The sequence below is a fragment of the Pogona vitticeps genome, chromosome 9, assembly GCF_051106095.1.
Source record: "Pogona vitticeps strain Pit_001003342236 chromosome 9, PviZW2.1, whole genome shotgun sequence".
Taxonomy (NCBI): Eukaryota; Metazoa; Chordata; class Lepidosauria; order Squamata; family Agamidae; genus Pogona; species Pogona vitticeps.
The window spans coordinates 16,945,953-16,959,823 of NC_135791.1; the positions used below are offsets into that span (position 1 = coordinate 16,945,953).

At 44.2% G+C, this 13,871-nt stretch overlaps 1 protein-coding gene across 2 annotated transcripts in view; it reads left to right on the forward strand.

Annotated features, from left to right (window-relative positions):
* The first annotated feature begins 362 nt into the window (after positions 1–362).
* The window catches only part of KMT2B (lysine methyltransferase 2B), a 78,249-nt gene continuing 64,740 nt past the window's right edge, over positions 363–13,871 (forward strand). For both annotated transcript variants that reach the window (XM_072980015.2, XM_072980016.2), the window contains exon 1: positions 363–737. In XM_072980015.2, coding sequence (XP_072836116.2) covers positions 378–737 — 360 coding nt within the window. In that variant the 5' untranslated portion in view covers positions 363–377. The remainder of the gene's footprint in view (positions 738–13,871) is intronic.

Here is a 13,871-nt window from a genome sequence, read left to right on the forward strand (position 1 = left end):
CAATGGGAACAACCATTACCGCCGCCTCAATCGCCCACTACGCCTGAGGGCAACTTAGCCCGGGTGCGGCCTAGGTGTCTCACGGGAATCGTAGTTTCTTTCCTCCTCCCTTTCCCCTTTAGATCACGGGAGCCTTGCCCCAAAGAGGACTCTCCTTCCCACAATGCACAGAGCCGGCGGTGAGTCGTTTCCGGGCCGTGTGGCCCCACGGGAATTGCGGTCTCTTTTCCGCCCGCCATTTTACTCCTCTCAATGCAAAGGCGCCCGTCGAGAGACTCCGACTCCCAGGCTGCCTCGCGCTCGGGGCTTGAAGGCTCTGGTGGAGGATTGTTATTGTGGCGGCCCGGCCCCCCGAAGACTCCTCTTAGCGTTTAAAGATGGCGGCTGCAGCCGCCGCTGCTGCTGCTGCTACTGCTGCGGCGGCGGGAGGAGGAGGAGGCGGAACAGGAGCGGGAGGCGGCGGCGGCGGCGGTGGCGGTGGCTCTTCCTGGACCTCGGTGCCGCGAGGCCGCTTCCCCGGGCGGCCTGGCGGGTGCCGGGCGCGGGGCGCCGGGGCCGGGAGTCGCGCGCGGGTCTCGCTCCTGGCGCCGCGCTTGCTGCTGTGGGCCGCCTCCGGGGAGAGCGAGCGGGCCGCGGCGGCGGTGGCGGCGGGGGACGCCACCTTGGGGAGCCTCCTGAGCCTCAGCCGGAGCTGGCGGCGCCTGCAGGGCCTGCTGGGCGACAGCGAGGAAGAGCCGGTGAGGTTTCTTGCCGCGGATGCTGCCATTGGGCTCCTCGGAGGAGGAGGAGGTGGTGGAGGAGGGAGGAGGCGAGGCGGCGGCGGCAGCTGGAGCCTTCGGGGAGCCGCGGTTCCTTGGGTGCGGCTGGGGGGGGGTTGCCTCACGGGGGGAGTCGCCCTCGCTCTTCTCTTCCTCCGCAGAATCCGAAGCCGGGCTGCCCTTGGACCCCCCCCCCCCCCCGAGCTCCGTTTCCTGGACGTGGGGCTCGATGCTGGGACCCGACAGGAAGTCCTGCTTCGGAAGGGAATTCCTTTGGCGTTTGGGGGGTGGGGAGGGAGGGGTGGGGGTGGGGGGAGCGCTTGTGGGGCTGGTGGCGGCGGGCGACTCCCGTCTCAAGGGTTGCCTTGAGCTGCCAGGGCCACGGAATCGTCGGGATCCTCCTCTCTTCCCTTCTCAGGGCCTGGAGTTTAGCTGCCCTTGAATCCTCTGCTCTGGTTCCTGGGTTTGGGATTAGACGTCCCCTCATTTGGGGGGGGGGGAGGGAACCGTGTTCATGGGGTGCCAGGGCCAGAAGCTAGGTGGCTGTAGGGTGAAATGGTAGGTGTGTGTGGGGGGGGAGCCCTCCAGCTGCCTTGCAAGGAGCTGGGCCTTTTTGCATCATGCTAGGATGGAAATAAGCTTTGATGGGCACATGATGATGATGATGAGCCCAAGAGGCCTACCTCCAGTGGGGAATATAAAGCTGCAATCTTGGGCATGCTTATCCGGCAGTAAATCCTGTGGAACAGGGTGGGCTCTCTCACTTCCATGATTGCACTTCACAAAAGGGGAGGTCAGTTCACTTGGCTTATAGGGGGGGAGGCGGCGGTAGTTGCTGTCAAGCCTGCTTCTCCTTTGTGCCGCTTTTGCATTGACACTTTGCATTGAGCACGCAACTCTTCCAGGTGTCAAGGGGTAGTCATGGTGAACAGATGCCATCCTGGGGGGGGGGGAATGTGGAAGGAGGGTTTGCCTGTGAGCTCCCCTGTTGTGTGCAGGCAGCTATTCTTGCTTTTTAAGAAGCTGTGAGGTGTTGGTTAGAGAGGGTGGGGCCAATCTTTAGCTTAGGTGGGGGTGTGGTGTGATTAGACATATGGTGCTTTTGTTCCTACTTTGGCCCATGAAAGCTGATCTTCTGACAGTGCTTAGTCACCTGATGTACTTCGGGTGACTCTTCCATCATCTCAAGCTATGTATTCAAATTTGGCTTGTATTTGACATTAAACAGTTGTGGGGAACTTTGCCGAATCATACAGCGCCATTGCCCAGCTTTTTATAAGGCCACATGACAGTTCAGCCTTTTAATCTGGGGGAAAATATTTAATCTTGAAAGGTTTGAAGTTGCACTGAAGTAAGATTGTTGGCCTTCAATAGCAGCAAAGCTTTGTGGCTGGGAAGGGAGGGGGCTCCAATTTTGGGAGAGCTACATTAAAAGGCATAATTGGAGTATAAAACAGGGAAGTACTAAGGCAGAACCCCTTATGGCCAGGCTGCAGTGTCCAATGTATATTTCCACTGCTTTTGACTGAGAGTTCAAGGTAAGGTCCTGAAATCTTGGTGTGTGGAACTTGGACACTTGGCAGAGCCTGAGAGTAAAGGTAAGGAAAGAGACTTCTTGATTGACCAACCACCCTATTGCTAAGCTTTCCTTAAGATGTTTCTCTGTTATGTTTGCAATTTAATTCTGTTTTAAATAGGAGTTAACTGCATCCAAGAGGTCTGCTCTAGGTCTTTGTGCTTGTGTTTTTAATTGCAGAAGACTGCCTTTAAAATCCAGCCAATCCTCAAAAAGCTTTTCTCCTTTAGCAAACACAGATGAAGTTGCGCTTGTCTGCCTGTTTCGTGATGGAATAGTGGTGCTCTCTGAATGTGCTTCTAATACAGGAGTTGGGCTGTTGTGGAAAAGGAACAATATTGCAGTGGACTGATGTTTTCCAGTGATGTATCTATATTCTTGTGTGCTGTTGGTTGTCTCTGCAGGGCTGAGAGATCTTCCCCATTTCAGACAGTTCCGAACAGATTGACAATCCTTGGACTGGAAGAATTTGTGGTCTACTATTTATAAAATAGGGAGACTTTTCTTTTTGGTATCTCTGAAGGGTTTACTGCTTTGTCCTAGTTCTCCATAAAGTGGTAAGTCTGTCTTCGGACTCTGATATGATGAGTCTGTACCACTTTTGGCCATGGTTTTAGGGAGTTTGATTGAATCTCTGCATTTAAAATAATAAAATCATCAGCTTTCCACATAGAAAATTACAATGTTTGAGAGAGGCATGTGGCCTTCCCTTCTCATTTACATGCTGGTTTTCCATCTACGAAGAATATCTTTGAATGGAGGAACATTCTGTCATGTAAGCCCTCATTCAAACATGAAGATGTTCTGTTCAGACAAGCATTTATCACTAGCTTTGTTTTATAGGAATCCTGCCAGGGTGAGCTTTTACAAGCTGTACCAATCTCTCTGTTTTTCTTTCTTTCTTTTAATTCAGAATCTGATCCAGGATAATGATTGCTAAATATCAGATTTTGCACATCACTCTCCTCACTGATACCACTTACAGAAGCTGGTAAATGGAGAGTCCCTGATTTGCTGGAAAAGGGTAAATGACCCAATTATAATTGAAAAGGAAAATATTGTGGAATCAGGTAGTTAAGTATCAGGTATAGAACAGCTCAGGGCTCAAGATTGGAATGTTTTGCTTTCTAGAAGTGTGTGTGTGTGTGTGTGTGTGTGTGTGTTGGGGAGGTTAAATCTTCCCATCCTACCCATACTTCCTGGGCTGGTTGGGTGAGAACACTAATCCTGGAAGAAGAAAACAAGAAACTGTGCCTTCTTGGCAGTTGCTCCTTGGATTTGGAACTAGCTGCCATCTGAAAATTCACCTGTCCCCCTCTCTGGCAACTTTTAAGTAATCCCTCAAAACTTTCTTATTCCTACAGACTTTCAAAATATTCCATGTGAATAGCCCTCTGAGTCTGTTAGCTTATATTCTTTAACTACCACCTGTTTGTAAATGTAATGTCAATTTCAATTTTGAATCTAATTTTTAATTATGATTATGGCATTTGACCAAACTCTGGGAGGCAGTGGAAGACAGGAGGGCCTGGCATGCTCTGGTCCATGGGGTCACGAAGAGTTGGACACGACTTAACGACTAAACAACAACAATGGTATTATATGTTGTTGTCACTGCCATACATTGCCCAGAGTGACCATTGATCAAATGGGCAGTATAGAACTTGAATGAATGAATGAAATCAAGGGACAAATAAACTTTTGCTTGATCCGTCTATGGGACTACAGTTCCCACTGCTTTTTCCACCGTGACCAAGAACATTCTGCTTGGGAATGGTAGTGCTTGTGGTCTACCAAACTCTTAATGGGTGTTCCATCAAACTCTTGCTGTTAGTATGCTTTAGAAGAATTTTCCCCGTTTTGTCTCCCTATAGATGCTCTCAGCTACAACCCCTGTATACATAACCTTTGGCTAGGGCTGAGGGAAGAAGTTCAGTGCATCTGGAGGACACCTGCTTGGGGAGAGCTGCTTTAGGGCAATTGTGAGGTCTAACAGGCACTTCATGTGACCACAATACACCAAATAATATATTACAGAATTTCTCTACTGTGTACAACAAAGTGTGGAAAGAAAGTTTAGAAGTCCATGGGCTGCAGCAGTAATAATTGGTCACTGTGTTTGGAAAACAGGGGACTTGTATTCTTCCTATAACAAAGGAGATGTGAACTGAGTATAACAGCTGAAATTCCATTTTAAATGCCCTCTGATTTTACAGGCAGTGTAGAGAAGAGCAGATCACTTCATCTTTTGTGCATCTGGCCATAAAATCATCTGCTTCTACTGCAAATATAGGTACTGTAATCCCTATGAGATGAGAACTAAGATTCTTCCCACTTCCCTGAATTGAAGACTGTCAGAAAAGTAATAGCACAGGTGTCATGTGTGCCTGTATGTATACGTACGCACATAGTTTTTCCCCTGTGCATGAGGACACATAAAAAGTAGTTATTTTCCATTTCCTTGAATAGCTGGCCTCTGAGCACCCATGATGAAACTGCGATGACAATTCTACTCCTATATTTCTTTATTCCATGCTGTTCCTTTACCATTGGTGACATGGGAACACTTTGACTTCTCTAGTGCATGCGGGAACAATTGTATATATTGTTATCATTTTACATTTCCACAAGATGGATACATTGTTTAGCAATGGGCACCCCAAAGCAAACAGCAATCTTGTTTTCAAGGTTTATGACTGCCAAGAAAAGAATTACAGATTGTGCTTTTTTGTTGTTTAGTCATGTCCGACTCTTCGTGACCCCATGGACCAGAGCACGCCAGGCCCTCCTGTCTTCAAGAGGGCCAGGTTGTGCTAGCCATGCCTATTGAAATCTCAAACTGAATGACAGGATTCTAAGCAATCAAAAAACTGGACGGGATTTTTCAGTGTAGTTCAGTGTAGTTCATTGCTTAGATTGCACATGCCAGTCTGCTCATAATGTTTCTAGGCCCTTTAGGCGTACTACTAGAATCTCTACAAAGAGCTGAAAAAGCAAACTCTGAACAAGGGCAGCAATATAAATTATACCTTATACATATTCAGAATTGGGCTTGATTTTGTCTGCAACCTTGCAAACATTTCTGCACAGCCCTGTGTTAACCGTTGGTGACACATTAGGACTGAAAAGACAAAATAATCAATAAATTATAATAAAAGTTTTTGTTGCCACTAACAAAGTTTTCCTGGGGGAAATTCTTGCTCATCCAGATGTCCAAGGCAATCTTGTTGTATCGCTGTGTCCTTGGAGCACAATTTCTATGATATTTTTAGTCACACTCCTGAGATCTTTTGGTGTAGTTTGCTAATATGAGTATTTCAGGTAAGAGGTCAATGGGCTTGGTGTATAAATCCAGTATGCTGACCACTTCCATAAATAGTGTGGTTGAAGACTGTGAGTTGCATGTGAAGTTCAAGGCCATCAGAGCCATTTTTCCTTTTTGGAGGGGGGTTAGGTAAGTGTTAGCGGCAAGTGTTAGCTCTAGTTATTTCTTTTATGAGCATTGTATTGGACAGACATCTGGGAACTGGAAGAAAATCCTGTCTTATCTATTTCTTTCCCTTACTGAGCTGAAATAAAAGATGCTAGAAGCTTTGGATTGCCTGGGAGCCATTCAGTAACCTATACTAAGAGCAGCAACAGAGAAGGCCCTCTCCCGTTTAGCTACAAAGCACACGTGTGAAGGAGGCAAGACAGAGGAAGGCCTCTCCTGATGATTGGAACACTCAAGCAGGCCCATAAAGGGAGATGTTGCCCTTGAGATAACTTGGCTTTGTAGGTTAAAACCAACACCTTGAATTCAGAAATCGATCAGCAGCCTATGAAGCGGCTGTAACAGGGAGATTATATCATCCCTGTAACCAGCCCTAGCAGCAATATGGCTGTTGCATTTTGGACTTTATTTATTTAATTTATATCTTGCCCATCCAGACCAAAATCTACTCTGGGCAGCTGTAGTTTCCTGATACTTTCCATAGGCAGCCCCACATAGAGTGCATTATAGCCAGGATGTAACTAAGGCATGTACACCATGGCGAGAGCAGACCTTTCTAGGAATGGGTGCAGCTGTGGCACTAAATTGCGCAAAGGCACTCCTAACCATTGCCAAAACCTGGGCACCCAAGCTTAGAGTCGAGCCCCAGAGTAGCCCTCCCCCCAAGCTGCACGCACCTGTGGCCAGCTGGTGTTCGTAGGTGAAAACCCTTGTCTGCTTATGCATATCTTATTTTCCGTCTTACTTCTCCACATTTGCCTTTTGTTTTCTCATAAATTGAGGGAGGGTGTCAGTAAGTAACAGTTGCTCCTGAGGTTTGTTGTTACCTTCGTAAGTAGCCATTGCAAATAATTCTTTAAACATTCCAAATTAGGGAGAGGTAGGAAGCCCACTCCAGGTCACCTGTCAAGGCAGTTGTTCCTTGCAGAGTGTTGTGCTATAATCCCCACCATCTTTTGTCAACATGGCAGTGGCAGCTGAAAATGATGGGTGCTGTGATGGGGGGTCAGGTTGTACATTTGGAAAATATCAAGCTGGAGTTGTTTGCCTCAAACTGTTTTCACAGTCTTTCGTCTTTGAGAATGGGTTCAAATATTCAACATGCAGATGTGATATGCATGTCTCCCTTCAACAGGATTGGGGTTATGGGTTCCACACCCCTGTGTAGTTTCAAAATTTGTGTCCTGAAAAACATAACTACAAAGCATAACCCTACTCACATATATATGGACTTCCCCCAACCTGCATCAGCCTCCCAGCATGGCTCAGCACCCTTGCTGGCCACCATGAGGAACTGACATGCCAAGAGATAGGGCTGGCTGGGCAACCATAGTCTTACTGGTGTTTTTGACACTGACAACAACAGGGGCCTTGGTAAGCCTGAGACCCATCTTCTCTCTTCCTGGAGATGAATAGCAGCATGGTATTTATTGAATGTTTATTTAAATATTTATTTCTTGGCATAGTTATTATTTATTGGGGGGGAACCCCTGTATGTAACCAAAGCTGTTCTGCTTAGACCTGTGGAATTCAAGGGATCAGTGTAGTCTGTTCCGGCTTAGGTGCATATGTGAGTGATACTCTCTTTGGAAGTACAGTATATTTGCTCAATCCCTTGACTGTTGCAGCACAGAAAAAAGCCAGACTTGCTTTCTTTCTGGAATGTCAGGTGTGCACATTTAGAAATATCTAACCTTCACGCTACTTTGAAATATGCAACATCCCTGTATATTGTTAGGTGGTAGGTAGCATTGTGTGTACATGTTTCTGCATCACCTGTGAACTGTCCAATATAACTATCTCATCATGAACAATGCAGTTAGTTGTGCTTCTCAAATTAATAATCACCCTATTATGTAAATGCTCAGTTTAGAACGCATTCTTATAAATGTTTGGTTTTATTTGGCTAATCAGTTACAGACAGTTCGAGAAGGTGCTCCAAGGACACTATGCAGTCACCTTGCTGAAATTAAGTACGGCTGGGTCTAGTCAATATCTTGATGGCAGGTACACTGTAATTATGTCCAAAGGAAAGACTGTCTATTGCCTTTATTAGACCACTAAAATATCACAAACATAAGCCAGCTTTTGACCCCACACAAATCTTCGTCAGGCTGGACAGCACAGAGCTGGAAGGGATTTGTTCATATAAAACAAGTTTCAAAATGGGGGCTGCAGATTTCACCTCTGGTGATGGAGATTCAAACAAAAGGAATTGGTCCACACATTTAGCCATGATCTTTGGAATTTTTATGTGTCTTTTGCATCACACCCATCTCTGATATGCAGGCTGATGAAGACCCATGTCGGGTGGAAAGCTAGCCTATGCTCTTGATTTTTTTAAAGTGTTCTAATAAAGACATGGAATTTGGTGGGGGAGTTGGCACTGCAGCCTACAAACACAACTCTGGAACCTCTAGATCCCTCCTCCCCATTGAGAAGGGCTTTCAGTTATTTGGCTCCAATGCTGCCATGCTTTCACTAAGACCTCCATCTGGAGGATGCTGGGAATTCTAGTCTTGCTGTCTATTAGGCTTCACAGAAGATGCCTTCTAAAAGCACTATTGCAAAGCCAGCCAAAGGTGGGACCACAACAGTGTTGGAGGTAAATAATCATAGAATAGTTGAAGTTGGAAGGGGCCTATAAGGCCATCAAGTCAAACCCCCTGCTGGATGCAGGAATACAAGTCAAAGCATATCTGCCAGGTGATTATCCAAGTTTCCCTTGAATGCCTCCAGTGTTGGAGTGCTCACCAACTCCTGAGGTAATTGGTTCCACTCTCTTACTGCTCTAACAGTTAGGATGTTTTTTCCTGACATTCAACCAAAATCTGACTTCCTTTAACTTGAGCCCACTGTTGCATGTCCTGCATTCTGGGATGATTGAGAACAGATCCTGCCCCTCCTCTCTATGACAGCCTTTCAAGTATTTGAAAAAGATTATCATATCACCCCCTCAGTCTTCTTTTCTCAAGACTAAACTTGCCTAATTCTTTCAGTCTTTACTCATAGGGCTTGGTTTCCATTCCCCTGATCATCCTTGTTGCCCTCCTCTGAACTTGTTCCAATCTGTCAGCGTCCTTCTTGAAGTGTGGTGTCCGAACTGGACAGGACTCAAGGTGAGGCCTAACCAGTGTTGAATGGAAGGGAACTAGCACCTCACGGGACTTGGAAACTCATCTGTTAATGCTGCCTAAAAAATCATTTGCCTTTTTTGTAGCCACATCACACTGTTGGCTCGTATTCAGGCTTGTGATCTATGGCAATTCCAACATCCTTCTCACTTGTAGTATTGCTGAGCCAGGTATCCTCCATCTTGTAACTGTGCATTTGGTTTCATCTTCTGAGGTGCAATACTTTGTACTTATCCGTGCTGAATTTTATTCTTTTGTTTTCAGCCCAGTGCTTAAGCCTATCTAGATCATTTTGAATTTTGTTTCTGTCTTCCAGGGTGTTAGCTATTCCACCCAATTTTGTGTCATCTGCAAATTTGATCACCATTCCCTGAACCCCCTGATCCAGACTGTTAATAAAAATGTTGAAGAGCCCTGGACCCAGGACTGAGTCTTGGGGTACCCCCCTTGTTTCCTCATCCCGATTGGAGAAGGAGCCATTAATCATCACCCTCTAAGTACGATTCTGTAGCCAATTGTGTATCCACCTGACGTTTGATCTATTCAACCCACATCTAGTCAGATTACTAATCAGGATATCATGGAGCAGTTTGTCAAAAGATTTGCTGAAATCAAGATATACAATATCTACAGCATTCACTCTGTCAGGTGGTTACCCAATCAAAAATTGGGATCAGATTAGTCTGGCAAGATTTATTCTTAACAAATCCATGTTGGCTTCTAGTTATCACTGTACTGTGTTTTTAGGTGCTTGCATAGTGACGGTTTTATAATTTGTTCCAGAGTTTTCCCTGGGATTGACATCAAGCTGACTGGTTTGTAGTTCCCAAGTTTTTTTTCCTTTCCCCCCACCCCCCCCTTTTTTTTGAAGCTAGGGACAGTATTAGCCATCCTGCAATCATCTGGCATCTCATCCGTTTCCCATGAATTCAAGAAAATACAGTGGTGCCTCGCATAACGAGCGCACCGTTTAACGACGAATCTGCATAGCGATCTATTTTTTTAGATCGCTAATGCGATTTCATTGCGATGTTTTAATGGGCAAAACATCGCATTGCGATGATCAGTAAGCGTTTCGCTTACCGATCTTCGCATTGCGATGTTTTTTAAACAGCTGATTGGAGGTTCCAAAATGGCTGCTGGGTGCCCAAAATGGCCGCCACAACCATTTTTGCGCGGTTTCCTCGCTTACCGAGGGCGCAAAAATGGCGGCGCTATGGAGGATCTTCACTGAACTGTGAGTTTGGGCCCCATAGGAACGCATTAAATTTCGGGTTTTTCCGTTCCGTTTAGTGATTAAACTATGGGTTTTTCCGTTCCGTTTAGTGATGTTTTCACATACCGATGATTAATCAGGAACGGATTAATGTTGCTATGCGGGGCACCACTGTAATGGACAGTGGTTCTGAGAGTTCTTCAGCCCATTCCTTCAGTACTTTTGGATGCAGCTCAGTCGGCCCTGGGGATTTGAACTCATTCAAGGTGGTAAGATATTCCTTGACTATTTGTTTATCCGTCTCCAGCTGCAATCCTGTCCACTCCACTTGTATTTAATATTTGTCTGGGGATTCATAATGTGTCCTATGGGAAAAGACAGAGCTAAAAGAGGAATTGAGCACCTCTGCCTTTTTTTTGTCATCCGTTATCATTTTTCCATTTCCATTGAGTAGCCACTATTTTCCTTGTTTTTTGCTTTGCACATACCTGAAGAATGCTTTTTTATTACTTTCAGTGTCTCTAGCTAGCTTCAGCTCATTCTTCGCTTTTGCTCTCCCTGCATTTCCTTACTGCTTGTCTGTACCCTACCTTGATGACCTGGTCTTCCTTCTACTTCGTATACATGTCCTTTTTTGTTTTCAGGTCCTCCCTGAGCTTTTCGTGAAGCCACACTGACATTTTTTGCTGCCTCCCACCTTTTTTTCTTGTTGGAATTGTTTGTAGTTGTCCTTTTAGAATTTCCTTTTTTAGAAGCTCACACCCTTCTTGGACTCCTTTTCTTCTTAGGATTTCCTGCCATAGGACCTTACTCATCCTTGTTCTGAGATTATTAAAACTGGCTTTTTAAACATCTAGTATGTGTGTAGCTGCACTCTGCTTTGGTTTCCTTTGAAGTCAAGAATTCTAGTAGAACATGGTCACTCACGCCCAGAGTTCCCTTTACTGCCACTTCCTCCACCAAGTCATCTCTATTGGTTAGAATCAAGTCAAGAATAGCAAATCCTCTAGTTTCTTTCTCCACTTTTTGTAGAAAATTGTCAGCCATGCAAGCCAGGAATTTCTTGGAAGGGTCATACTTAGAAGAATTTGCCAGTCAACAGATATAAGGATAATTTAAATCTCTCATCACTACTACATTGTGTCCCTTTGAAATCCTTGCAATTTACCATGTTTTTCCATGTATAAGACGCCCCCATGTATAAGACTTTTCTAACCTAAAATTACTTTCTTTGCAAAAAGCTGCTTTCCCCCTCCACATTTTGTGAAGAAATGGAGGGGGAAAGTGATTCCTACTTTTCCCCTCCATTTTTGTTGAAAAAAGCAGTCCCCCCCCTCTGCGTTTTGCAAAGAAAATGTAGGGGGAAAGCAGGAATCGCTTTCCTCCTCCATTTTATTTGCGAAACATGAAGGGGGAACTCCCTCCTTATTTCCGTGCATAAAATGACCCTTAATTTTTCCTTTAATTATTTTAGGAAAAAGTGTTGTTTTATACACAGAAAAATACAGTGTTTTTCTAAAGTTTTATCTGCTTCCTCTTCTTGAATGGGTGGCCAGTAGTAGACTCCACTTCTGGGTTTTTTGGGTTGGTTTTTTTTTTTTTTTTTTTTTTTTTTTTTGCCCCAACTGGATTGATCCATTTGCTCTTAATGGGACATCCAATCTTCTCCTCCTGTGTAGGAATATTGTTGCTTTTTTTTTAAAAAACATATACTGCAACACCACCTCCCTTTCTATTCTCTCTGGGTTGTTCTTTTTAACAATTTATATCCTTCAGTTTCTGTATTCCAGTTGTGGGAATCATCCCACCCAGTTTCAGTTATCCCTATCAAGCTGAAAACCCTCCTCTAGATCAGCAAAATCTAGGGGTCTCCAGGTTTCTGTTTTAGGCTCCCTAAACTCTGCCTGGGCAATTCTTGCAGAATTCTGGTTCTTGCAGTCAAAAACATGAAAGAGTCTCTTTTGTAGGAACTTTATTTATCTCACATTCCATTTCATAATGAAAGAAAAAAATGGTTTGCAAATTGAACAGATTATTTACATGTTTCAAAAATGTACACAAGGAACAAAATGATAGCTATTTTTATGAATATAAATCTAGAAGTCCTGGCTTATTTAAACCATAATATGCAGAACTTCTCATTTTCACCTCCAATGATAAGACATCTGAACATGTTAATCCATTAATTCGGTAATGGGCAGCTGGGTTAGGGGTACCCTCGGCGGGGGTGGATTTGAACAGATAGATTACAAATCAACATTTTTCATAGTAATTCTATACATTCTCCTCTAGTAATAGTTCCACATATCATAGAGAAATATAGACAGTGAATAAGAGGGAAAAATCAAATTCAGACAGATATACTGTTATTCTCATTATATGATTATGTAGCTGATAGTCTTTCTCCATCATTTATTCTGTCTCTTCTGCAGCCACACAGATACCCTATTTCCCCAAAAATAAGACAGGGTCTTATATTAATTTTTGTTCCAAAAAACACATTAGGGCTTATTTTCAGGGGATGTTTAATTTTTTTATGTACAACAATCTACATTTATTCAAATACAGTCGTGTCATCTTCTTCTGGTTGCTGCACAATGGTGTAGGGCGGTGTTTCACTTAACTGGGGCTTATTTTTGGGATAGGGCTTATACAGTCGTGCCCCGCTTAATGATTGCTCTGCATTATGACAAATCCACTTTACGACTATCTTTTTGCGATCGCAGTTGCGATCGCAACACGATTGTCTAAATGGGGGAATTTTGCTTAGTGATGATCAGTTCCCTGCTTCGGGAACCGATTTTCGCTTTACGACGATCAAAAACAGCTGATTGTCGGGTTTTCAGAATGGCCGCCTGGTGCTTAAAATGGCTTCCCGCTGTGCTTAGGGACGCATTCCTCGCTATACAGGCACCGAAAATGGCTGCCGTATGGAGGATCTTCGCTGGATGGTGAGTTTTTACCCCATTAGAATGCATTGAACGGTTTTCAATGCGTTTCAGTTGGGTTTTTAATTTCGCTTTATGATGTTTTTGCTTAACAGCGATTTTCCTGGAACGGATTATCGTCGTTAAGCGAGGCACCACTGTATTACAAGCATCCTGAAAAATCATACTAGGGCTTATTTTCAGGTTCTTATTTTAGGAGAAACAGGGTAGCTATGTATCAGTCCACTATTCTGTCTACCTTGTAACCATGTATATAATTGTGACCAAATTTTCCGATGGTCTTTTTTCTTTTTTGCATCTAGCCTATCTGATAGTACTGTATGTCCATTTCTGCGGTTTTAAATATTTTATCTATCACTTCATCTTTTTGCAGTGTTCTAGATTCCTTCCAGTGTTTCGCAAAAACTATTCTTGCTGCTGTTATAATATGAATAGTTAAATAGGATTTTTCAGAGTCTAGTATATCCGGCAAGATAGTTAATAGGAATACTTCTGGTACCATCGGTATTGAAGTTTCTAATATCTCTTGTAGCATCTGATTCACTTTACTCCAGTATCTTTGGGCATCTTTGCACATCCACCACATGTGATAAAATGTTCCTTCTCTAAGAGCTCTTGAGGAAGCAGATTATATAGCTCTCATCAGTCTGTTTTCAGGTGTAATGTTTGGCCTTCAGCCTTGGCCTCCCTAGTCAAAGCCCTTTATTGCAATGCGAGAGTGCTTGATCTCTCTGTAGCTTGTGATA